Genomic DNA, 25,187 nt, shown 5'->3' with positions numbered 1-25,187 from the left:
TACCTCCTGTGGGTGGGACCAGGGAAGGGGGCGGTTACACCCCTTTCCCTTTGCCCAGTTTCGCACCAGAGCTGGGGCAGGGAAGCCCCAGCACCGGTTTGAACTGGACTATGCATGGGACACCTTGTGTGCCCCAGGCAGTGTCTCAATCCTTTCAGCCCTCCCTGTCCCATTACACAAAGTCCTGTCTGGGGTGGTGCTAGCACCTCCCTAGGCAGGAAACCTATTGTCCAAGCCTCCCTCGCTGGAAGGACTCCCAGCACCAGGAGGTCAGACTTGTGTCTGTGGCAGCAGCATCCATTTTGTGATGCTGAAGCTCTAGTTAACTTTAACCGGGAATAGTAGGAACAACATGTCTTCTCCCTCTAGAAGGGTGGAATGCTACCCCTGTCGCCATGACTGGCGAGGGGGTAGTATTCCAAATCGTATGACACCTTACTCGACATGTTTTGATAAAGCCAAACCATAGTTAGCATCTAACCACAAGGATTATAATGCACTTAAGTGTATATGGTATGGCAATATCCCCGAACAGCTAAAGGACATGGTTCCGAAAGCTGCAGACAGGCTCAGCTCATGCTAGAGCACCATCTCACATAAAACCAAACACTCTGCCTTCAGGATTGTTAAGGCCTGCCATAGGAGTGACTTGTAGGTGTATATGTGTCCAGACATAAGGTTAGATATAGGTATACTATATCTAAGCAAGGGGTGATTACACCACCTTGCCCCAGCTGAGTGATCAGCCACTTGTGTCGATTTGAATGGCCAGCCAGGGGTGGCACAAGATATGCTGCAGCCCTGGCATAGGCCTTGGGTGCACCTATGCCCTGGGTACCTATGGTACACTGTACAGGGGCACATAAGGTGATCCAGTATTCAATTGGTAATCCACCTAAAGTGCATTGTAGTGAATTTAGAGAGAGAGCAGCTGGGCTGTTGGCCTGATTACCAGGCCCACAGCCACATTAAGTCGAAAACCAGTGAAGCAAAAAGTGGGGTTACCATAGGAAAGCAGACCCTACTCTTTTTTTTTATATATATATATATATATATATATATATTCTCCACATTCTTACTTTTTACCCATTTAGAAGAGCCATCATGCAGGTAGGTAAAGTAATCTTCGTTTTATTTTGCAACGAAACAGCGCAGTGGAAAGAAACAAAGTCCAAATTCATTCATAAGCCTGACGAGTTTCATGCTGCCTTAGCATTTCCTCAGAGGCCTCAGATTCAAACACTGCGTGAGGCACCGGCATCTTTTCTAATCCTTAACACCTGCCTCAGTGGGCGTTGGCTCTCCCAGAGCCTGCTGGTATTAGTAGTGCCGTAAATCTTGCTCCAGTGAGCTGCCATTTCACAATGTACCAATTCGAAAAATATTAAAACCACAGTGGGTCTGGAAAATATCACACTCCTTCTGGGCTGCAAATGACACCTTGCAACACGACCTTCCTGCCCTTCATGCTGCTTGTCAAGTAACTTTGAAATTGAGCGTGCTTTCTTGTCCTTGCAACACAGCCACAGAAGAAGGGATTGTTTTGTTCCCAAAACGCGTCTGGCTTTACATATTTAAGTGTGTTCCTGTGATATTACAGTCAACAGACAGTCATTAAAGTATGTGACGATGGTGTCCTCCAGCGGATTTCTTTAATGGGAATCCTGCAATTGATTGTATGTATGTATGTATGTCTCCAGATTAGAATAGTTTTATCAGGAGACGTGTTCTAACTTGTGATTCTCTTCCTGGGCAAAGTGCCTCAAAGCGCACCCCAAATTGGGGGTGGTTCTTCAGTCATTAGGAAAGGGTCTGGCAGTGGGGGAGGAAGGCCCAGTGGCAATAGATATGCCAGAGGATTTGTTATGTGGGAGAGCTTATGGGAGTAACTTGCGCAGGAGGGGTTACGCTGATTTGCAGGGAAAGCGGCAGTTGACTGGAGAGGACTGTGGTCCTGTCAGGCACTGTTCAAAAGCGCATGCTGTGGGGGTCAAGTGCTGTGTGTTTGCTTGGACTGTCAGACTCCTCCTGCCTCACCAAGCTGCTGCATGATCTTCTTTGTTCCGCCCACCCAACCCCAGAAAACGGTGCCTTGTTACCACTTTAGTTGGCAATGAAGGGAATTTTTTTTGGTTATAGCTGTAGTACGGGAAATTGTAGGTTATTTTGCTTGATTTTATTACAATTATAACACTCCAAAATAACACTTTCTAGACTCTCCCTCCTTTTATCCTTTTTAATCAAACTACATGCTCACCACTCAAATTAACTTGTGTATCCCTACACTAATCCACCACTAATCCTTTTTGCGTTTCGGAGTAGCGTGCTACTTGCTGAAAAGTGCTACAACGCTTCATTGTGTGGTAAGCAATATATAATTAAAATTGCAATTTTTATAGTTTTAGCTAGGCTGGCTCATTGTTTCCAGACCGGTTGAAACGTATGTATTCTGCTTCAAAATTTTGTACAGTTGTTACATTTGGTTGCTTTATCCCATGCATGGGCTTTGGAGCACCTAATGGTAACAAGGGACGGAGGAGGGGGTGTTGCTTACATACGTTTCCAGCCCATGTTGGTTCTCCATATTAAAGCACCTGGTAATAGGGTACATGGGGCTTGCACCACGGGACCAGGTTTTAGCCCAGTTGCCCAGGCATATGTACCAAAAGGGTGTCGGGGAATCCTAATAGTGATGCCCCTGGAACAGTTTTCAGGTCCATTTTTGAGATGGCCTTGAGCCCTGCTTGGGAGCAGAGAATTTTCCTTTAAGAACTTGTCGTCTTGGTTGCAGTAGGGGTCCTTAATTATGTGATGCAAGTGGGTCTCGTTGGGCTGCCAACCATAAGTCTACTAAGTAGGACTTGATAGAGGGTTATGTGATAGGATTTTTTTTTTCTAGCTTACTATGCAAGTACTGTAGTTCTTTCAATGTATTTCTATTGACGACATTTTGTATCGATCATGCAAATGGTTTTTGATGTTTTTTGCAAATTGAGCACTTTTGCTTTAATTATTTAATGTAACAAATATGGCCTGATTCTCAAAATCAAAAGTTAGTCTATGATCCGCAATTGTGTGGTATCTTGCTCTTGGGACCACCCAGCTAACCTGTCCCTTCCGAGAATCTTTATTGCGTAAATGGACTGGTGGGTGGTGACTCAGCAAGATGCATGTGGAAGGGATGGAGACAGAATTCGATGGCTGGCGAGAGAGGAAAGCTACTCAGAATAGCTTCCTGAACGACAAACCTGTATTAAGGGACACTTTGATTAGTAAAACGATGGAACCAGGGTTGGATTGGGAAGGCGGGCAGTCAGGTATTGGCCGATGGGCCGGAACCTAAGTGTCACCCGTTGGGCCGTTTTTTTAAGCCCTCTGTCACCCGGCCCACAGAACCTTGCCATCTTCGCCAGCCCCCAGCTCTGGTGTATTTGCATAGGCCTAGCTGTGAGGCTACCTTGACCAGAGATGTCAACTTTGGAATTCAGAAACTATGTTAAAACAACCATTGTTCATGTTTTAAAATGCTGCAAACACCAGAGATAATTAAAGACAAATTCCTATATATAATAAAAGCGTTATTCCTTTTTAACATAGCTTTTCTGCCTTTGTTAATTTAATGATCAGTCACAGATCATAAGGCATCTTTAGAAATCAATATAAAGTGCATTTGCCTCACATTTACTGTTTAAAAAACATACTGATTAGGGGAAAAAATACTGTATATGGGTGATTGTCATTTTTGTACAGGTCAGGATATTAAAATACCCTTCAGATCAGGAGTTGTCGCACTTGGACCATTAGATTTCACCTTGCCCCCCAGGCCAAAAATCAGTGCTTCTAGTTTCTACCCACGTTACTGGCTCTATCAGCTATAAAAAGTTAAAATTACCAAATATTTCTATAAATATGTGCCCAATGAGACTAATCAATTGGTGTTTAATGAAGTCCCGATCCGGGAATTTGGGCAACTTTTTTAGAAGTGCCCAGGCCTAATTGTGATCCCAATCCGACCCTGATGGAATCCTCCATTCCTTAAGTAATGTATGTGAAAAAAATTCGAGAGAAAAGATGCATTAAAAGCAGATTTGCCTACAGAAAAGCCTCAATATTGGGATTCTCTGGTGCGGGGGACTTTACAAGGGCCAAATGTGTGTTTAAGAAGCCTTTGCGAGGGGGGGGGGGGGGCGCTAGAGGGCACACGGCGGTATGGTTGGCTCTTGAGGCAGCTCCGCCGGCCAGGTCCATAATGTGGCAAAATACGCTGTACAACAGACTCGAAACAGTGTGGATTCTCGAAACAGTGTGGATTTGGCTACTGGAATGTGGCGGCATTTCAATGTGCGGAGGTAGAATGCGGTTACACTGCTGAAAAGTGGTGAAATCTCCTTGACGACGGGAGCTTCCACTGCGACTCGGTACGCTGAGCACGGATCGCAAGATGGCGGCGACCAGCTACTCTGCATCGGTATGCACCGCGGCTGTCCCTGAGTAAGTGCTGTGTGAGACTTGTGCGGCTGGGCGGAACTGCCCTGTTGAAGGTGTTGGCCTCAAACGTGCATATGAGGCTGGCGGCATGATCTTGTTCTCATTGGCTGGTGAATTTCTGGAACGTCCTGACCGGGAGTTAAAATGACGGCGGACGAACAGTGCACTGTTTCAAACTGTGTAATTGCAGCCGCTCTGCCTTGGGAGTTCTGGTCATTTGTATAAAACTGTGCAGTCATCCCCTGTAGTCCCCTCTGCTTAGTAAAAGCTGGAAGTGTCTCAATGGCAAACGTTGGGGGCACTGTGATTGATGGTGCCTGATGGCCACTGCATTGCCGCTGTGGTGGTGAACTGGACTGTACGTGAGGTGGTACTAACACATGCAGCGTGCTCTGTGCTGGCGGTGATGTCCTGCATTAATGACGGTGATGCATGCGCGGGCCTGTAGACGGAAGCAGCAGTGTCCCGACTGCAAAATGGCGGACGTCCACTGCCCGGAAGCCTTTCAATTAACCTCCTATTAAGGCAGGGCTGCTTTTCGTTGGATATAATACTTTGCTGGTACGGCTGTTGGCTGCGGACCTAACTTTTGGATGTTGGCGGCTCAGCGAGGATATCAATAACTGATGCAGGTCTGGTTACTATCGCCACAAGGTGGCGCCGAGGGATATCAAGTGGTGTGAGTAATGTCGTGTTAATAGGTCTCTCTACATAGAGGCACCTAAGCTGTAGGGCGTTGCTACTGGCTTGACAGTGACCGAGGCGGTGTGCGGGAGTTTGTCACAACACTCAGTGGCAAGTTTACTTCTTTTAAGCGACTCTTGCCCCAATCACGCTGTGTGTGTGTGGGAGCCAACACTGCTAGTGCGTTCTGAAAGGACTGAGATATCTCTGCTGCTGTCCATTTCGCCGTTCGTGCACTGTGCGCCACCACAGCGGGACAATGGGCAAGCCGGAGAAGCAACAAACCAGGCTTACATTTGAGGCGGGGAGGCAGTCCAAAAGCGTGAGGACCACGCCGGGGGGTGTGGAGGATGGAGCGGTGGGAAACTCCAGCGGCATGGCGGCTGTGCTGCAGGCCATACAACAAAGCCTACTAGATATTAATGGAAAGTTGGACACTATCACGCAGCGTGTAGATAACATGGCAGCCAAATTTGATAAACATGGCGAGTGCCTTGTGGAGGCCGAGACCAGAATAGCAGTACAAAAGGGGGTGGGGATGGACGGAGCATCTGAACCAATCAAACACTCACACCCAGTCAAAAGATCTGGGTTTGATCCATCACCGTTCTTTAGCCCACTCTGCCAGCCCAGTTCAGACATGGCTATATGCAAATCAGTCTGTGCCTCATGGGAACAGTCCAGCCCGAACTGCCAAGCCATGCCTTCCCTGGACCGGGAACAAGCTTCCGAGGACCGGTTTCTGGCATTCGCTGACTAGCAGCGGTGGAGGATGAATCACATAGCACAACCAAGAAATGCTCTGATATTGAAAAGATCCTGGAAGTGATTAAAAACAAGGCCGAAGACTTGGAGGCAAGATCTAGACTTAATAATGTTCGTATTACGGGTATACCAGAGTCAACCAACCCTGGGAAAATGGAAACGTATGTGGAGGACATGCTCAGGACTGTCTTGGCCCGGAATCATTCTCCTCGGTCCTCATAGACGAGAGGCAACACAGATCGCTGGCCCCGAAACCAAAGCCTGCAGCGACTCCGAGACCAATAGTAGCCTGCATACTTAATTACAGGGATCGTGACACTGTACTCCGACTGGCAAAGGACAAGCGAGATATAAACTATCAAGGTAACTCTTTGGAATTCTATCCTGATTTTACCATGTCGGTCCAGTTGGCGCACAAGGAATACAATCCGGTCAAACAGTTGCGGGAAATGGGCATTGAATATGCCATGCTTTATCCAGCACGATTACGAGTGAATCAGGATGGGCGTACCATTTATCTTTCAAACACCGAAGGCGGCACCGGACTTCCTCAAACAACAACGCCGTAAACGCAAGGAACAAAATCGCAGTGAACACACTGAAGACACGGATTGACAGAGTGCGACATTATGGTATGTACAGTTTGTTGGCGAGCCACGCCCGCGATGACATGAGAGAATGACTCTACTGGGACAGTCAGCTGGGGCAGGCTGTGAACATCTGCTGAGTCCGACTTCGCTGTATACAGATGCATGCAAGAGCATGTTTGAGACACGGTAGATAATATGGGGCATTTATATGTGCCCTTTGCAGAATGTTCGAACTGTTCCGTGGGGATTACGGACCCGTGGTGCTGGAGATCTGCAGGGCAGGAGCGGATAACTGTCTGGCAACTTGTGCTATGGCCAGTGCTGAACAGTTAAGTGCTAATGAAGCGGAAATAGAGGGTGTTGACTGTATGCACTGTGCCATGGCTCCTGTACTATTGTTAACGCATAATGCTGATGTTCTGGGAGATCAAAACTGCTGTCAATTTGATTTGAGGCTGGTAGCATTATTGGCACTGATTAATTGATTTCTCTACGGATGTGGGGAGACTGCTCTGATTATAGAATGGGGGCCATAGTGCTGTGGCTGTGATGTCGCTACATGACGACCTGGCCATACATCTAAGTGCCTTTGGGGCGTTACTGCTGTAAAATAATCTATCACACTCTATATGTAATACATTGTTTTGCATAGTCCTTTTTAAAAAAAAAAAAAAAAAATTTGACACCTGGCCACATCCACTATGCTGGATGGAGAGATATGCACCGGGCGGACCCCCCATGCGGGTGTGCCCCACTCGAAGTTCAGTTCTACGAATGTTTGTAGTTTGGGTGTGTCTTTGGCATAATTGGGATGCTGAAGTGGTCGGGTGGGATGGGCAACGGGGAGTTCGAGTTTTCAGGCCTATGCATATGAGACTTATCGCAGACTTCCAGTATACCCTCATCATACCCATAAGAGATACTGCAAACGTTAATGTGATACATGACATGCATGCTTTAGGTGCTGTTATACAGGATGATATCTAAGATGTTCAAATGTCCACTGATAAGATACTACAGTCCAATAGATTAAATGTATTAACCTGGAATGTAAGGGGGTTAACTAACCCGCAAAAAATCCGTAGAGTATTCAGCTATCTTGATAGACTGTGGATTGACATAGCTCTTCTTCAGGAGACACATATAGCGCGCAATGCACACACGACTATAGGTCGCAGATGGGCAAAGTCGGTACATGGATCAGGATACTCCACGTACGCTAGAGGTGTTCTCATACTGATACGGAAGGGATTAAACTTTACGATTAGACACTATGCAAGATCATGAGGGGCGCTTTGTGTTGATAACGAGGATTCTAAGGGGGCAGAAACTCTCTGTTAATGCGTATGGCCCAAACCTAGATCAGGAATTTTATCGTAAGGTATGGGCGAAGTTGCAGGAGGTGCGTGACATTCCTATGATATGGGGTGGGGACTTTAGTGTTGCACTGCAGGATGGCCTGGATAGATCGAAGGGCTCGACAGAACCAAATAAGCAGGCTTTATCAGCCCTGAAAGATATAAATGTAGATATGTCTCACTGATATCTGGCGTGCGTGACATCCCGCGCATACAGAACCCACGCACATTACTGCTATACACAATAGTTGGTCGAGAATAGATTACTGGCTGGGCACGGATGAGTTGGTGCTGTGGACTGAGAAGATCACGCACATGCCACGCACTCGGTCAGACCACAGCCCTGTACTGCTCTCTCTGGTAATACCACACTATGTGCCACCACCCTTTAGCCGGAGATTTAATGCGGTAGCGCTGTTGGATACAGTATACACGGACACTATACATAGAGCCCTAACGGAATATTTAGAATTAAATATGCCTACAATGGACGACGTGGGCTTACTATGGGAGGCTTTTAAAGCGACAATTAGGGGGATATGCATCAGTACGACAGCTGGCATACTCAAGGACATACGACACCAGCTTGCCACAGGAGAAACTAGGCTCAGGACACTAGAGAGGGATTATGCACGCACACAAGATACCAGACTGCTGGGTAAAATCAAGGAAGTTTTAGTGGAGCATCAGGGCTACGCTGAAGATGAACTCCAATACCTCACGAAACGTCATTTAGCGCGATCATACGGGGAAGCGGCAGACCTGGAAAAAGCCTTGCAGCTAAAATTTGTACAGGGTACGCTTCACAAATGGTGCAGGCCATACGCGATGGGAGTGATGCACTCATATACGATGCCCAGGGCATACTGAAGGAATTCACAACACATTACGAGAAATTATACACCTCTCAGGTGGCTGTCTCGTCAGATGAAATCATGACTTACCTTGAAGATGTGGCAATAGCGTGGCTTTCGGATGCACAACGTGAATATCTTTCGTTACCTGTCACGGTTGAGGAAGTCATCACAATTATAAAATCACTCCCAAATGGCAAGGCGCCGGGGCCTGATGGCTTTACCTGTGAGTTCTATAAGGCATTTGCAGATCAACTAGCCCCACATATAGTACCAATGTATGGAGAGGCGCATGACAAACAAACACTTCTGCCTACATTACGTGAGGCCTTGATAGTTGCCCTACTGAAGCCTGACAAAGACCCAACACGTTGTGAATCCTATAGGCCCCTATCCCTTATGAATGTCGACATGAAAATTATTGCAAAGTAATTAGCAACACGCTTGCAACCATTGATGACCCGTCTGGTCCTGCCGGACCAGTCGGGGTTTATCCCAACACGCTCGACTGCTCACAACACCAGAACGCTGTTTGCGCTCTCATTATTTAATGCCCCATACTAAAGCTGTGGCTGTTTTGTTGGATGCAGCTAAAGCGTTTGCTTCTATCGAGTAGCTTATTTATACACTGTCCTTAGTAGAATGGGATTCCCTCCCATGTTTTTACAATGGATCACGATGCTATACACTGCTCCGACGGCGCGCATAAAGGTTAACAAATCTATATCAGACACAATTAGCGTTAATAGAGGCACGAGGCAGGGGTGCCCTTTATCCCTGCTTTTGTTTGCGCTCGTATTAGAACCCCTAGTGTGCAAGGTAAGGCAAAATCACAGCAGCTCTGCATTACAATTCATACGGAGACCATTGCACATATCACTATATGCCGACATGTTACTCTATGTACGTGATCCTGAGCAATATTTGAATCTCCTCCTGCTGGAATATATAAAATTTGGGCGGCATTCCGGACTTAAAATAAACTGGTCCAAATCTGTAATAGTGCCACTAACTGATACCACAACCCGCACCATACGGACTACCCATTAGATTGGCAAGTAGAGCCAATTAAATATTTAGGAGTTTGGTTTCATCGGGACCCTGAGGTGGTAGTCAGTACTAATTATGGTAGAGCGATAAGCACCATTGAAGACCAAATCAATAGATAGAACCACCTACCATTATCGTTGGCTGATCGTGTAGCCATAGTAAAAATGGTAATTCTGTCGAAACTGCTGTATATATTCAATAATGTTCCAATAACACCACCAATGGAGGTATTCCGAAGGATTTCCGCCATGGTATTGAATTTAATATGGGCAGGGAAACAGGCGCGAATACAACTGAGAGCACTGACACTACATTTAGTACCTGACTTCTTATTGTACTATTTATGTGCGCAAGCGCAATATGCGCATAACTGGTATCACGAAATTCCGTTTCTTACACACACTGCAATAGAGGAGAGTGATGCTTCCCCGGTACCACTAAAGGCTATCATTACCCACCGCAGACCCCCCCCTTACATAACCGGGACATCAACACTATAGATACCATCAACGGAGCAAGGCTCTGGGACGGAAGGCATATAAACTGCCACTGTATGCGCCAGCACTGCCCCTGCAGCATCACCCAGAACTGTCGGTCACTCAGGAAAGGGCAGGCATGGGCCTTCTAGACCAGGTCGGGATTAGCACGATGGGGGATCTGTATGAAGATGGTCAGTTTAAAACATTGGACGATCTGACCTATGTGAGTAATCAATCGCTTCTTTTTAGATTCACGTATTATAGGCTGCAGGGAGCGGTGAAAAAATTGTACACTTCCTATTCGGCAGAACCCCAGCAATTATCTTCTCTACAGCTCGTACTCACCACTCCTACGATGAAGCACATAGTGTCTAGATTGTATGCTCAATTGCAAAGTGACATAGCAGGAGACACGCTGTACATGTTCTGAAAATGGAATGCCGGTTTGGATATCCCGCTAACACCTGAAGAATGGGGTTATTGACACCTAATGGGAACCTCAGCATACTGCATTACAAATACCTCCATCAAACATATTATACACCAGCAAGTCTGCATAAGTATGGCCTGTGTGTGGATTCCCAATGTACTAGATGTCATGCGGAGGACGTAGATTTTATGCATTTAGCTCGGCACTGCCCTGAGGTGGCAAACTACTGGGCACGAGTTGTAGAAATATTAAGCGTTATGGTGGGTATCCCCATTGAATGTACAGTGCGTGTATGCTTATTAGGATTGGTGCCTGCTGTCTGGGCTGCCAAACGTAAATATTGTGTGATTGCATTACTCATAGCTAAATGGAGAATCTCGCTTAACTGGAATAGTAGACGAGCACCAACCAATGGTTGCAGGATCTAACTTATTGTAAAGACACACTCCTGACTTATGAAGAAGAATTGCCTGCAGGCTCAAGGCCAAAGGAGTATTGGACCTATTTGATTGAATATTTAAAGACTGTGGACAACTAAGGCGAAGCATGTACAAAAAACACTCCAGTTCTACTAATTTGTAGTATGCTGTAATGGGCTAATTCTGGCAGAGGGATACTGTTGTGCTATGGTCTGGAGGTTTACTGACTGTTTTACTGTATGATTTACAAATGCCAATAAAAAATGTTTTTAAAAAAAGCATCTGCGAAGCTAACCGGCCTGGCTTTCATGTAGTAAAACATGGATGTATGACGTTACAACGCATACTTTTACTCCGCATACCATTACAACGCGGTATTCACAACGCATACCATTACAACGCATAGTGCTTTGGGGTGCTGGATAGTGGTAAGTATAATTTACTATTCTAACTCCAGTCCCCGTGGACCCTAGGGAAGGTGTTGGATAGTAAATTAAACTTACCTCTTATCCTAGAGCGCCCCCCAGCGCAATGCGTTGTAATGGTATGCGTTGTAATGCCTGCGTTGTAGTGGTAGTGCGTTGTAAAAAATGCGCTGTAACAGGTGCATACCGTAAAACATGAATGCTGTGGTGGTGGTGGTAGAGATATTTGAAGGGACTGTAATGGTATTGGTGGAGATACGGCCAACACTTCAGTCCTGACAAAAGAATAAAAAGCAGAAAAGTATAAAAAGGGTTGCTTTCTGTATACTGTGCATATATGGTGTAAGTGTGATGTGTAAAATATGCCCTTATGCAATGCAGGCACTCCATAGGAGGAGCAGTGGACACTAGACATCCAAAGCAATAAGGTTAGAGAGAATTACTCCGTTGGGTCGAGTCAAAGTCCGTATGCATGGCTTTAAGTTTGCTGGGTCTCACCGGCAATTTTTTAAAGGGGGCCTCGAAACTGGTCTGTATCGGGCTCTGTTGTGTGCCCTGGCGGTCCATATTTTTTCCGGACTGCAGTGAACGTAGGCAAATCTATGGGCGCTGTTCACACTCACTTCTCACTAGTGGAGAGGTTGCAGCATGACGTCATGCCAGGTGAGCGTTATAGGGGAAGGAAAATCTTTAAAGAGTAATTTTCTGTCTGTATTTCCTTTCTGTTTTTGAAACTCAGGAGCAGCAACATTGTCGTGGTATTACCAAGTCCTTAAGTCGAATTTTTTTCAATAGTCTATACAAGCCACACTTGCTGCTAAATTATCACACGCAACTAACAACCATTGACAAAGCCAATAGTCCTGACTTGTAGGTATGATGTTCTATCATATCCAGGGTAGGATTGGTAACGCTGGCACTTAGACAATGCCCGAGGGGCCGGTGTCCCGTTCCAGCTGTGGGCTGCTTTTTTGAACAGTCTGGGGGGCCGATTTGGGCAGTGTCTGTGTTCGGATGCAGCCAGCGGCCCAGTGAGTGCATGACCGGCTTTTCTGGAGGTAGGGAGGTAGATGGGAGTATATTACCTCCCCTTTTTATCAATGGGCAGAGGTATCACTCCCTTTCTCTCGCTGGGGCGGCCCCATTAACCTATGCTGATGGGGCAGGGGCGTCAGCAGAAGGCATGGCTTGGTAGTTCGGGCTGGACTGTTCCCCTGAGGCACAGGGTCAGACTGATTTGCATATGGCCATGTCTGAACTGGGGTGGTGTGGAGTGCAAAAAAACAATGGGTTTAGGCCCAGATCTCTGTACTGGGTTGACTGTATGACATTGTTCTGCATTCTGTCCATCAACTGTGGTTTTTGCGTGAGCAGAAATGGCCTCACTTGTTTTCAGGTGTGTTTCAACTGTGTAAATTAATCCGCACATTTTTTTTTATCCCCCCCCTTTAAAACAATAATAATTTCACTGAAGCAGTGTTTTTTGGAAAGGCAATATGCAAATGTGGGCCACTTTTTTTTTATGTTTGCGTGTCCGATCCGATTTTTAATCCCAATCCAATCCTGATCATATCCGTATGTATATCCTAAAGAACTGGTAACAACTGCTGCAATGTTAAGCGAGACAAAAACAAGGGGGCCGTTTTAGGTCTGAAATGGATAGCTATCTTCAATTGTCCAGTGAATGCACATTTATAAAGAGGTTTCCGGAGCCAAATTCTCTCTGTCCCTGAATCTTTGTTTAATTCACACTGTCCTATTAATTTGGTGTAAATTGAAAGAGAGCTTACCCTTGTAAGGTGATTAATGCCTGTGATGCTTTTTCTATAAAAAGGTAATGCAGCCACTGACTTGACTTCTCATCCACACTAGGTTATCCACTGCAAGGCTGCTGTTGCTTGGGAAGCAGGAAAACCGCTTTCCATTGAAGAGGTGGAAGTCGCACCACCAAAGGCTCATGAAGTTAGGATTAAGGTGAGTTTTACTTGTGTTAATGTGGTTTGACATTCTATAAAGCAAGATAGAACTTTGTACAAAGGTACTTAAATGTTTTTTTAATGAGTATGTGTTCGTAAGAGAATTCTCTTTCTGAAGACAGTTTCATGTGTTTAGTGTGCGTGGCCAAACATTTTAGCCTTTTTACAACCCAGATATTGGGGGGGGGGGGGGGGGGGGGGGGGGGTAGGAGGGGGGGGGGGGGCTTTGTACTTCAGTATTTATGCAATCATCATTTTGTTACACCTTAGCCAGAGGCCTCCATCCTTTAAAAGCTGCTTGCATTCAGTGAAAATCATTGTGAGATACTAATATTTTTTTTAATAGAGACCGTATTAGACAAGATTATTCTTTGCTGGGAATCTCACCAGGAAGGGCCTCAAGAAATCCGACGAAATTATCCTGACTCTAATGGAATCCCACAGACACCAATTGCTGGCCTGCACCGTTGTCAAAACTGGTTGCAACATCTATAAAGCCATTACGACCGTTACTACTGCCTAGCTGGCTAACTAGCTCACCACTTTCGCTGGCTAGATTCTTCATGCCCGTAACGAGGACACCATTAGACATGAGATGAAGCGTAAAGAAAAAGGTACATGTAATCTGTGCAACAAAGATGACATTTTGTATTCATAAGGATTCCCCCCAGCCCTGCTGCAATTTAGGAAGGAGCTTAACACACACTTCAAATAACTATTAGAATGCAGAAATCGTCAACTTCCACTCTTGGAACCCAGCTACCCATCCACTTGCTTGTTAACTCTATATTTGCCTTTAGTTCTGTACAGTGCTGCACTGCCTTTCAATCCGGATTGCACTATATAAATAGCACATACTTATTATTAAGATTTGGTCATTTGATTTTACGCACAACTCTCTTCCGAAGGAGTATATTATCTCTGCACTGCATGAAAAGAAATGGGAGGAGTCTAAAACAACCAAGTCTTAAGTCGTTTCTTAAAGGAGGGGAAATCTAGGCTATAACTAAGGCTAAGAGGTAGTTTTTCCAATTATGGGGGGGGGGGGGGGGATAAGAGGGCTGTGTAAGATCTTCTCCCCAGTCTTGATCCCCAAAAGCATCTTGTCCAAACATCTCTGGCGTCTTGAGGATAATCGAAGACAAAGCGCTTTGTCTAACACAATGCTCTTTTTAAGATGACCCGCTTCCTAATAGGCAGCAAATTAAGTTTTTTAAGGATCGGAGAGGAAGTCAAGCAAGATAGATTACAGATCAGTCGCGCAGCAGTGTACTGAGGTCAATGGGGCATTCCCATAGTCCAGGCGACTGATGATGAGAGCCTGGACAAGAGTCTTTCTATCTGTGTCTGCAAGTCACAGAAGGGCTTTTTTCAAAATGCCTCCGAGGCAAAACAGCTGCCAGAGGTAGAGCTAACTTGATATTTCATGGAAAGAGATTGATCCAATTTCATACAGAGTTCTTTTACTACCTGCAGGAGCCGAGCAGAGTTGTATGGCCCACCAGTCAGATGACTACATCTCAGTCACTTTGCCAAATAGCATGATCAGGATCTTGTTGTTGTTTAATTGGAAACAAGTCGTTAGTCATCCAAGCAGTGACTTGCATCATGCAGTTTGCAAAATTACTCTTCTCATTGTCTGAATCCTTACCAAAGGAGAGTAGTAGTTGAGTATCATCTGTGTTTTAATCTCCACACCCCAGGCTCTAACTTTTCGTGCTAATGGCGCCACATGGATGTTAAAACAAAATAGGCCTCAGGCGTGATCCCTGGGGTACTCCCTTGTTCATTTATATCTTTCGAGACTTGAAAGAATCCAAGCAGACTTGTTGCTTTTGATTGGCGAGAAAGCCCATGAGCCAATGTAGTGCCCTACCATGTAGCCCAGCCTACCTACTTAAGTATGGACCAGAGTTCGGTCAGCCTGCTACCCAAATTGACCCTGGACAAGTGCTGCCACTTTGCCATTCCTGCTTGCTTTGAGGGACTCTAGTAACTGAAGATCTCTGGTCATTGGGTCACTTAGCTACCAAGTTACAGCGCCAATTCACACAATCTGCAAATTTCCTTTGATGGTATTTGATACCACAGGAAGTTAAACCCAACCCCTAGAGCATTTAACTTGCATCAAAAGACCGTGAGAGGGCCTTCTTTAGTTGATGAATATGCAAGCAAGCGTGCTCCAGTACAATTTCATCCTTATCAACCCCCAGTTCCCATCAACAGCTTTCAGCTTGTACAGATTTTTTGACTGAAAGCTCATGCCAGAGTCTGTCAGCCATACTTGTTGGGAAGATAAAAGAGCAGCAAAAGCCACACAAAGCGCACAAACGGAAAATCCAGCCATGAGGTGCTCTCACCTTTGGTTTGGGTGGAAGCTTGTACTCTTCCCTGAATCGCAGCTACACAGTTTCTGTCCTGTATGTTGTAAGTGATGAGTAGAGTTGGCAAAGAAATCAGATTCCTGAGCTGAGCGTTTACAGGCAGAATATTTTGGGATTAAAAAAAATAGAGATTTGGAGTATATCTTGACAAAGCGGGGAAATAAAACCTTTTCAGTGTTTGCTCCCAATTAAATACACATCGTGCAGAAACTAGTATCTACTGACAAATTACTGCTTTTAATTTCAACCTGCCGTACTGTGCGAGTATTCAGTCCCAGGTCTAACCCGCAGCCATTATGACCTTTCTTATTTTTTGAAATACTATAGCCTAGTGGGCTACAACTCTGGTTGTGTTGAAGGTATCTGTGTCAGCTCTTCCTTATCTGTCCTCTTCGGCACTGAGAGAAGCTTGCTCTGCTGCTGCCCATTTTACATGTGTACAGAGGCTTTTTCTGCCTGTGTGATAGGTTTTAGCTTGACTCCCTTTTTCCTATAGAAAAGCCGCAGCATTTTGTTTTCTCAACTTTTCCTTTGGCTTGAGCTGAAAACCATCTTCTTAATTTTCTGTCACCATTTTCTGAGAGTTGATATTTTCTACCATCCTTACTGGTTCATAATCAACAGTCCTTATTTCCCAGAATACCATTCTCTTGCTGTCCCGGGTACTAGAGCGTGGAATCCACTTACCAGGTATCTAAGATTCATTGATTCAGATCTTCTCTTCAGGAAACAACTGAAAACCTGGATCTTTACAGCTCCTGATTCTTTATGCTATTCTCTTATATAGGGACCTTTGCTTCTGTTAATCTATGCTCTATCTGCTGTGAACTTTATTTTTATTGCCGCTCGGCACCAGGATGCTCCAGTCAGAGAGACAGTTGTGCTTCACAAATGCAAGATTCATTCATTTGACAATGTCGCTGTTGTAGGTGCCTAAAATTGTAATTTTTTTGTCCTTTTTTAGGTCTCGACTGGCGTACACTGCGCAGCAGTGTCGCGCAGCAGTTTTGCGCAGCTCGAGAAATTTTGTTTTTCAGTTACTGGGGTTGAACCCGCCTCTCTCTTCCATTGGCTAGCTCCATAAATGGAGGCTAGCCATTGGAAGAGAATGTCAATCATTCTCGGAGCAGATTCGTGGGTGTTTCTGTGTTTTTTTAAGCCCCGCCCCCTTTGTTTCGTCATGCAGAGGTGGGCCATAGTGGGTGTTTCCTTTTTCTTTTTTTTCCAGGATGTTTGCGGCCGCCATTTTTTCATGGAGCTGGGGCGGGTGGGATGATTGCGGTCCGGTCGAGAGTTCGATCGGGAGCCTGTCCTCCTCGTGCGATAGCCGTGCCTGGCGTTGCTTGTTACGCTTTGTTGCCTCCTGTAGCAGTGAATCAAGGTCTGCTTTGGAGCACGTTTTGAGCTCGGGTGTGTTTATTTCTCCTGTCGCCACCTAAATTTGCTAGAGCAACAGTCAGATTTATTTTCGTGCCACAATAAAGCACGCAAACTCTTGTCAGAGAAAAGCGATTTGAAGAGAGGTTCCATTGAATTCAGTGTCGGTCAGTCTTAAGGTGGGTGGCGTGTTACCACATTGCAGTCAGGTGAGCCATTCCTAAAGGATGAAGGTCTGCTACCTTGGAGATTTGCAATGTGCTGTTGCATTCACATAGTGCTTCATACCTCCGACAATACGCCAAAGCGCTTAGTGATGGCTTTGAAGCCAGTGGACGCTAATTGGTGACGATATGATGGTAGAGTGATCACATTGAAGTGAACGGGCTGAACTGTTCTGAAGAGGCTGGTTCCATTAAAGCCAGTTGAGGTTACTACGATTCGCGCACCCAGCACTAGCACCTTTACCCCTAAATGCACCCTCCAAGACTCATTGTGTTTACTTGGTCTGCTTTTGTGCATAGCATGTCCTGTGGAGCTGCGACTGCGTTTCAGCACATACACATGCGAAGAAAGCGCGATCTTGCTATGTGTTTGAACTCTCGGAAGTGTGTAGAATGTACCATTTCCAAGAGGGTGACATTGGTTGGCAGAGTGAGCGATTGCTCTGAGTTCGAGGGATGTGAAACGCAGCAGGGAAGATTATGTGCCCACCTGCCAAGAAAAAGTGCATTTTTTTGTAAATCAAACAATCGCTCCTTTAATCATCTCCCACTCCCTGATTTGGCAGATATTGGCATATAAATCAAAGTGGTTTGACATCTGTTGCGTATGCTGGGAGGTTTCATCTTAATAACAATGACGTGCTCCAAGCCAAAGTGTCCGTTAAGTTGTACATCCTGAGGGTGTGGCCTACCCCCTGTCTTCAAAAGTGTCATGCGTCCTAATGTCAGATGTCTCTGCTTGAAGTCAATTAGTTGAGATGCCTCCTACATAGAGGCGCGTGCCTGTGTCTCAGTGGGTTTTCTGCCGCCGCCAGCACTCAGCACCTGCACGTCTTTCATTTGGAAGGGATTGCACCGGTACTTCTCAGCACTGCTCTCATGCTATTAATGGGGGAGTAACATCACTTCTCAGGAGCAAACGTGCTCTAGGATATGGAGCACTTACACTAATATATTTCCTTTTCAAGCCCTGGTCTCCACTGTTTAGTGTATGGTTGCATTTGTATACACTTACTACCCCTCTGTGGGGCAAGACACACCAACACGGATAGCTGGCTACACTCCACAGGCTGCATGGTTAAAATGTTGTAGTTTTTGTTTTTAGCCTATTTGGGAAGTGCTTTCATATTGTGCAACATGACCACCAAAGTGCAGTTATCGAGTTACGGGACTGAGTGCTTGGCGGTGTTACAGTACTGTGATGTGGTATGTGATGGATAAGATGTGTAAATTACAAGTGTAATTATGAATACAACATGCAGGCAGCTACACAGCACCAGCCTAGCCTCAGGGGCTGCGGAATGCTGCGCGCACGTGCACCAAGAACGGGAGGCATTGAATACAGGTCAATGAACTTTGGAGCAGGGGTGCATGTTTCTGATACGTTCTTGGTGCCATGATGGCATTGGAGATGTAAAAAGACACTGCAGAAATGGGGAGCCGTGCATTTTTTCTTTTTTTTTACTTTAATCGGGGTTTCAAAACTAACCCATCAATAAAAAGTTTGTCATTTACAATGCCAATAGCTCTAACTTTTACAAAGGCGAGACCGTTGCATTGTAAATGCTTTTTTTATTGTAGTCTATTGCTGTTTAGCAACATATCGTGTTACATCCCCATGTTGTTTGCCCAAACCAGCTGCATTTTCTTAGTTAACTGTTCAGCTCTAAAGTTGTCTGCCCAACCCATTTGCTTGTTAAGTTACACATTAATGTCTGGATGCCAGTTATAGAAGAAGTACTTCATTTTATGGTCCTGGAGTTCCTATGCTCTGCGTGACATCCTTTGTTCTCTTCCAGTTTTTCCATTTCTAGGGTGTGGAAGTAACTTTCTTATCTTCCCTTTTTACTTGTTAGAACTTGATGTTGTTTACTCAGCATGCCGAAAATTTAAGGTAACTTCAATTTTTTGCAGATTGTGGCCACAGCTGTGTGCCATACTGACGCCTACACTCTGAGTGGTGCTGACCCTGAAGGCTGCTTTCCAGTGATCCTTGGTCACGAAGGGGCTGGAATTGTAGAGAGTGTTGGAGAAGGAGTGACGCGAGTGAAAGCAGGTCTGAAATTACTTTTGTAGCTCCTAAACTATTGAATAGTGTGTTTATATTTTTGAAGCAATGTTTGTACATAAAATTCTACTGTAAGTTTGCTTAGGAAGGAAAGGCTCTGTTTGGCTTTTTTGTGGTATAAACAAACTACTCTAGCATGCAGCAAGATGCACTTTTAGCAGAACTGAGATAAACCTATTAATTAAGGCTGCCTGGTTATTCCATATGTGCCCATCCATTAGTTTTCTGCCAGTTTGGTGCTTTTTCTCCGGTCTTCCACCTCCAACCTCCATGCTCCCACACCCCCAATCTTTTTGCTTTTCATGTAGCATGCAGAACTCTTATGAAAAGACTAAGGTCCTCAGTAAGAGTCAGGCAGGGTAGAGTTTTTCCCATGTTTCGCCAGATTCCAAGTACATTGTTTTTCCCACACCTGTTCTATCTCCCCCCCCCCCCCCCCCCCTCCATGTTGGATAAGTAGACCATGTTGTAGACCGTATTAGACCATATCTTACAGTACAGTAATTCTTCAAGGTAAAATCGAATGAGGCTCCAGCTGCTGCAAGAGCCATGCCTTATCAACAGTTTTTATGGGGGAAGCATACAATACTACTTTGTCAGAAAACAGTCTCTGACCCCGCCTACACGTCCCACAACATTTACCATCTATTCAAGGAAGGTGAATCACATCACAACAGGACCTCCACCCGGTCGGCTGTCGCTCCCACTACACGCCCCCCGCGCTGGACCTCAATCCCTGTTCGCAATCGTGAAAACCGTCCCCATCGCTCCTGCAACCCACTATCGGACCTCGACAGTCACCCTCCTCCGCTCCTACGACCCAGCTCCCCATAGCAACTTACCCACCACCCTCCGCGCCATTCCAACAATCCATCCAAATCCCCTTAGACCCCCCACTCTAAACAATAGAATTTCTATCCTTAGTAATCTGAGAAAAGTCCCCCTCTCCCTAGAACCCCCTTACACCCTCGACACACCCCGTCTCAAATGCACCCTCATCAACTGCAGATCGGCCTCTAGGCACTCCTCCACAATCGCTGACCTCATCTTAACACTGGACCTTGACCTAATCATCGTGACTGAAACCTGGCTAACTGAATCCTCTACACCTATAATGGACATACTGGTTCCCCCCCAACTACCACATCATTAGACTAGACAGGGTTGGTCAAAAAGGTAGTGGAATCACATGTATACACAGGAGTAACCTCTCTGTCCTGAAAGTAACCTCTTCCTCCCTACCCTCCCCAGCTTCCTGTGAATACATTTGCCTCGATATTATCAGTGGGGGCAAACCGATATGCTCTCTTCACGGCATTTACCACCCACCAGGGGACAACCTTACCTTCTCGCAACAAATCATGGATTTGATCACAACCAATTCCGGGCGACAACTCGCACAAATATACCTTGGTGACTTCAACCTCCACTGGAATGATCATAATGACACGGTGGTAAATAGTCTTAAAAATTTCCTCGACGCCCTGGACCTCACCCAAATATGCAACAGCCCGACACACGAGAAAGGCTCTATCCTCGACCTTATCTCCAAAGAGGACTCTATCCAACTCGAATCTATCCAACCCTGTGACTGGTCAGATCATCATATTGTCACATTCTTCATCAATGAAAAAGTCAAATTTAACCCGGCTCAATCCATCAAGCCCAAAGTCTGGAAAAGAGACCTGAAAACTCAAATTCTCTACCCCCCCAACAGCTGCAACCTTCTACTTCCTCCTACCGGCGCTACGGATGTCCAATCCTTGATGGATCACTATCTCAACGCTATGACCTCTATAGTTAATGAAGCTGCACCCTTGCAGCTAAAAAGAGCCTCCACAAAAATGTCCAATCCTTGGTACGACGGGAGTCTCAATGACGATAGACGGGCCATGCGAATGGCAGAGCGCACCTGGAGATCAGCCCCCTCCGCACTGCATTTAAAAACGCTGAAGAAAGAGAAATGCCTACTTCAGGTAAAAAAAAACGCTCAAAATCAGACTTTTTCAGCCGTCAGCTCGACCAAGCCAAAAATCGTCTGAGAAAGCTGTTTGAGCTAATCAGAACCCAGTCCAAGGAACAACCTCAACCACTCAGCACTTTGGGCGAAGCATCCACCTGTGAAGACTTCGCCTCTTTCTTTACCCAAAAAACCGACAACATAAAGAACGATCTCCTCATTGACGTACGTCTTTACCCCAAACTCCACTGCACAGCTCCCACTGAACCAAAAAACAATGCTACATGGTCATCCTTTGTCACCTATTCGGAAGAAGAAATTGGTAGACTGCACAGCACTGTGAAACCAGCCAATCACCTCTCGGACCCCCTTCCTGCCAACGCTGTCAAAGACCTTACCCCGTCGCTCCTCCCACTCTGGACTAAAATCATCAACCGTTCTCTTCAACAAGGGACCATCCCCGACTCCCTCAAAGTTGGAAAAGTCACTCCTCTACTAAAGAAACCTTCAGCCGACCCCTCGGATCTAAATAATTACCGTCCCATTACCAATATTCCGACTCTTGCCAAACTGTTGGAAAAATGCGCACAAATACAATTGACTAAACACATCAATCAGTTTGATCTACTCAACCCTCATCAATCAGGCTTCAGAGCAGACCACAGTACAGAAACGGCTATGACTCACAAAATTGACGACGCCCTCCAAATCCTAGATCAAAACGATACCTGCCTCCTCATCCTTCTTGATCTCTCTTCTGCATTCGACACCGTCAAACATGAGAATCTACTCGATCTATTAAAGACAAGAATGGGTCTATCTGGAACTGTGCTCAAGTGGTTCACGTCCTTTCTACACAACAGATCGCAGAAATTCAAGAGTAACAACTTGATGTCTTCGCCAATACCTGTATCGCTAGGCGTCCCACAAGGATCCTCCCTATCCCCTACTTTGTTTAACCTAGTTATGGAGCCGCTCACCACCTTGCTACAAGCATCCAATGTTCACTTCCACATGTACGCCGATGACACCCAACTTTATCTCAAACTACAATCACCCAAAGACATTATGCTCTTGAATTCAACGATCAGAAGCACCCAATCATGGCTGGCCGCTAATCATCTCAAACTCAATGCCCTTAAAACAGAGTTCCTCCTGATCTCACCTCCCGCGAAAATCACTACCGCTCAAATTTGGCTTAAACACCTAACGGCACTCAATGTTCATCCTACCATCGTGGACTCAGCAAAATCTTTAGGCATAACACTCGACACCAACCTCAACATGCAGGAACACATCAACAAAGCAACTAAGGGTGCGAACTACCAGATCATTACCTTAAGGAAACTCAAACCCTTCCTTCCAGCCAAAGATTTCCATACTGCGGTACAAGCACTAGTCATCCCTCGAATAGACTACGGCAGCATCGCCCTCTGCGGTCTCCCCCTAACTACTACGGCACCCATAAGAGCTTCTCTAAACGCCGCAGCGAGACTCATCACTGGATCAAAAAAACATTCACATATTTCCCCTGATCTGAAATCCCTGAACTGGCTGCCTTTTGAAGCCAGAATACATCTGAAAATCGCCTGCATGACGCACAAGGCTGTCCACCTGAGCTCACCTGGATACCTCGCTCAGAAGCTGACGATTTCTGGAGGCTCCAGAAACACTAGAGGCACAAACAATCTCTTGCTAAAGCCCCAAAGATTTCGCAAGGAAAAAACATATAAGCGCTCCTTCTCAGGAATGGCACCTAGGATCTGGAACTCACTCCCCCCTGAAACCAGGCTCATCTCCTCCACCATACTTTTAAAGAAAGAAGTAAAAGCTATCCTCATGGCTAAATACACTTGAATTATTACTGGGTATGATATTTAGTCGCTGTACCATTCAGTTCTGCTGATTTTTTTTTTTCTTTCTTTTTTTGCATTTTTGTATGACTCGTATTATTGACCTTCCTGACTGTTTACGCTATTACTTATTTGTACTTGTATCATTATTGATTCTGTCTGATCTGACTATGCTGTTGAGTCTGACTATGCTCCCACATGTACCTTCCCCACCCCAATTGTTATGTACTCACATGCTATTACCTTCGTCTGTAAAGCGCTCTGATATCTGCAAAGATCTTGTTCGCGCTATATCAAACTTTCAAAATAAATAAATAAAGTGAAAAATGTATGCGTTAAACCTCACACAACTGGAAATGTTAGTTTACAATCCGAATTGTCTGTCCACAATAATTCCCATTTTGAGCAGGATTTGACTTGTAATTTCATGGTACTGGGGCGGGATTTACCACATAACTGTAACATCACATTCAATTTTATAGCGATGCCAGTACTGTTAAACTCTGAACTAGGACCTACGATTAAAAATGTGTGTGACCCAAACCCCACTATTTCCTGCTCAGTCCGTCAACTTCTGTCCTTTTCATATGGTGGCTGGCTAGGGAGCATGTCTCCATCTCCTCAGCAAAGAACTACATTGCATATGCATGGAAGAAATTATCTATAGCTTGTGATTTTTGTTAATCTCATTCATAGTCTACCTTGTTTGGCCTTACTACAAGAGTTTCCAATTTCCAAACCTTTGCCCCTTAAATTCTTTGATTTTTTTTAAGTCTCCTACTCTTCCACCGCCCCCTCCCCCATGAAGTTATTAAGCAATCACAAGGGTGAAACTTCATTAAGTTCCTCATTATCGACCTTTCAAGCAGTGAGTGGGAACCCAAAATTGTTGGCACGGAAGAGGAGTAATCAATACCATAGAAAAGTAGGTTGGCTACCTCTATTTTTAATTCCTTGCTACATTGCATGCTGCAAGAGTGTATACTTAACACTGTCTAAACTTTAACCCCTTTACTGCTAAGGCAATATTTTGGCCCTCATTTAATTTCCATTGAAATCAATGAAAAGTGCATGACGAGTTACCCTTGTCATTAGCATCCAAGAGGTTAAGCATGGATTGAGTGCAGCTAAAACGGTAACTAAATTGTGAAAATGAAAAGTGTCACAATAATGGAAGTAGGACTACAATTTTGCTGCATCGGGGAGGCGCATATTGACTTAATTGATAGCACTTAACCAACATAGAAACCACAGATTGATAAGACAATAAGGGAAAACTAAAATGAAACTCTTACACACAGTACCACGTGGTAGTTGGTTTGCTTTCTGAATATAACTTGCCTTCCTGTGTGTTTACCTGGGTCTCTTTGCAAACTGAGGTGGGCTGAATTCACACATTTGTAGGGATATATGTTGAAAAAGCCTGCGGAGTCCCGACAAATCCAGAGTGTCTGCTTAACATGTACTAACACCAATATCGTCCAAGTCAACAATAGCCAGCACACTGGTCCCAACATCGCCCAAGTGGGACAACAAAAGCCTGTAAAACTAAATGAATTTGGAAAGAGTAGCTTAAGTTGAGACCTGTTCCAATTTAATTCAGTGCTTGATGGGAACTGTTGTCAGCTTCTTACTCTGTGAAGGAAACTTCACCATTGAAGATTCTTGCCCAAAGAAAAATGCCTGCTCTAAATCTATTTCGAGCACACCATATGTCTGAAGAATGTAATTAATTTCATACAGATAAAAGGGTGACCCTACTGTGTCCTGAGGATTTTAGGCTGAACAAATGGGCTGAAATGC

At 45.2% G+C, this 25,187-nt stretch overlaps 1 protein-coding gene across 1 annotated transcript in view; it reads left to right on the top strand.

The window, feature by feature from the left end:
* LOC147728078 (alcohol dehydrogenase class-3) overlaps positions 1 to 25,187 on the top strand; it is a 181,029-nt gene that overhangs the window by 27,957 nt on the left and 127,885 nt on the right. The window contains exons 2-3 of the mRNA XM_086961962.1: positions 13,415 to 13,516; positions 19,418 to 19,559. Coding sequence (XP_086818088.1) covers positions 13,415 to 13,516; positions 19,418 to 19,559 — 244 coding nt within the window. The remainder of the gene's footprint in view (positions 1 to 13,414; positions 13,517 to 19,417; positions 19,560 to 25,187) is intronic.

The sequence above is a fragment of the Lissotriton vulgaris genome, chromosome 3_1 (genome assembly GCF_964263255.1).
Source record: "Lissotriton vulgaris chromosome 3_1, aLisVul1.2, whole genome shotgun sequence".
Lineage (NCBI taxonomy): Eukaryota > Metazoa > Chordata > Amphibia > Caudata > Salamandridae > Lissotriton > Lissotriton vulgaris.
The sequence above is the reverse complement of the archived record's forward strand: the minus strand, read 5'-3'. Positions and strand labels throughout refer to the sequence as shown.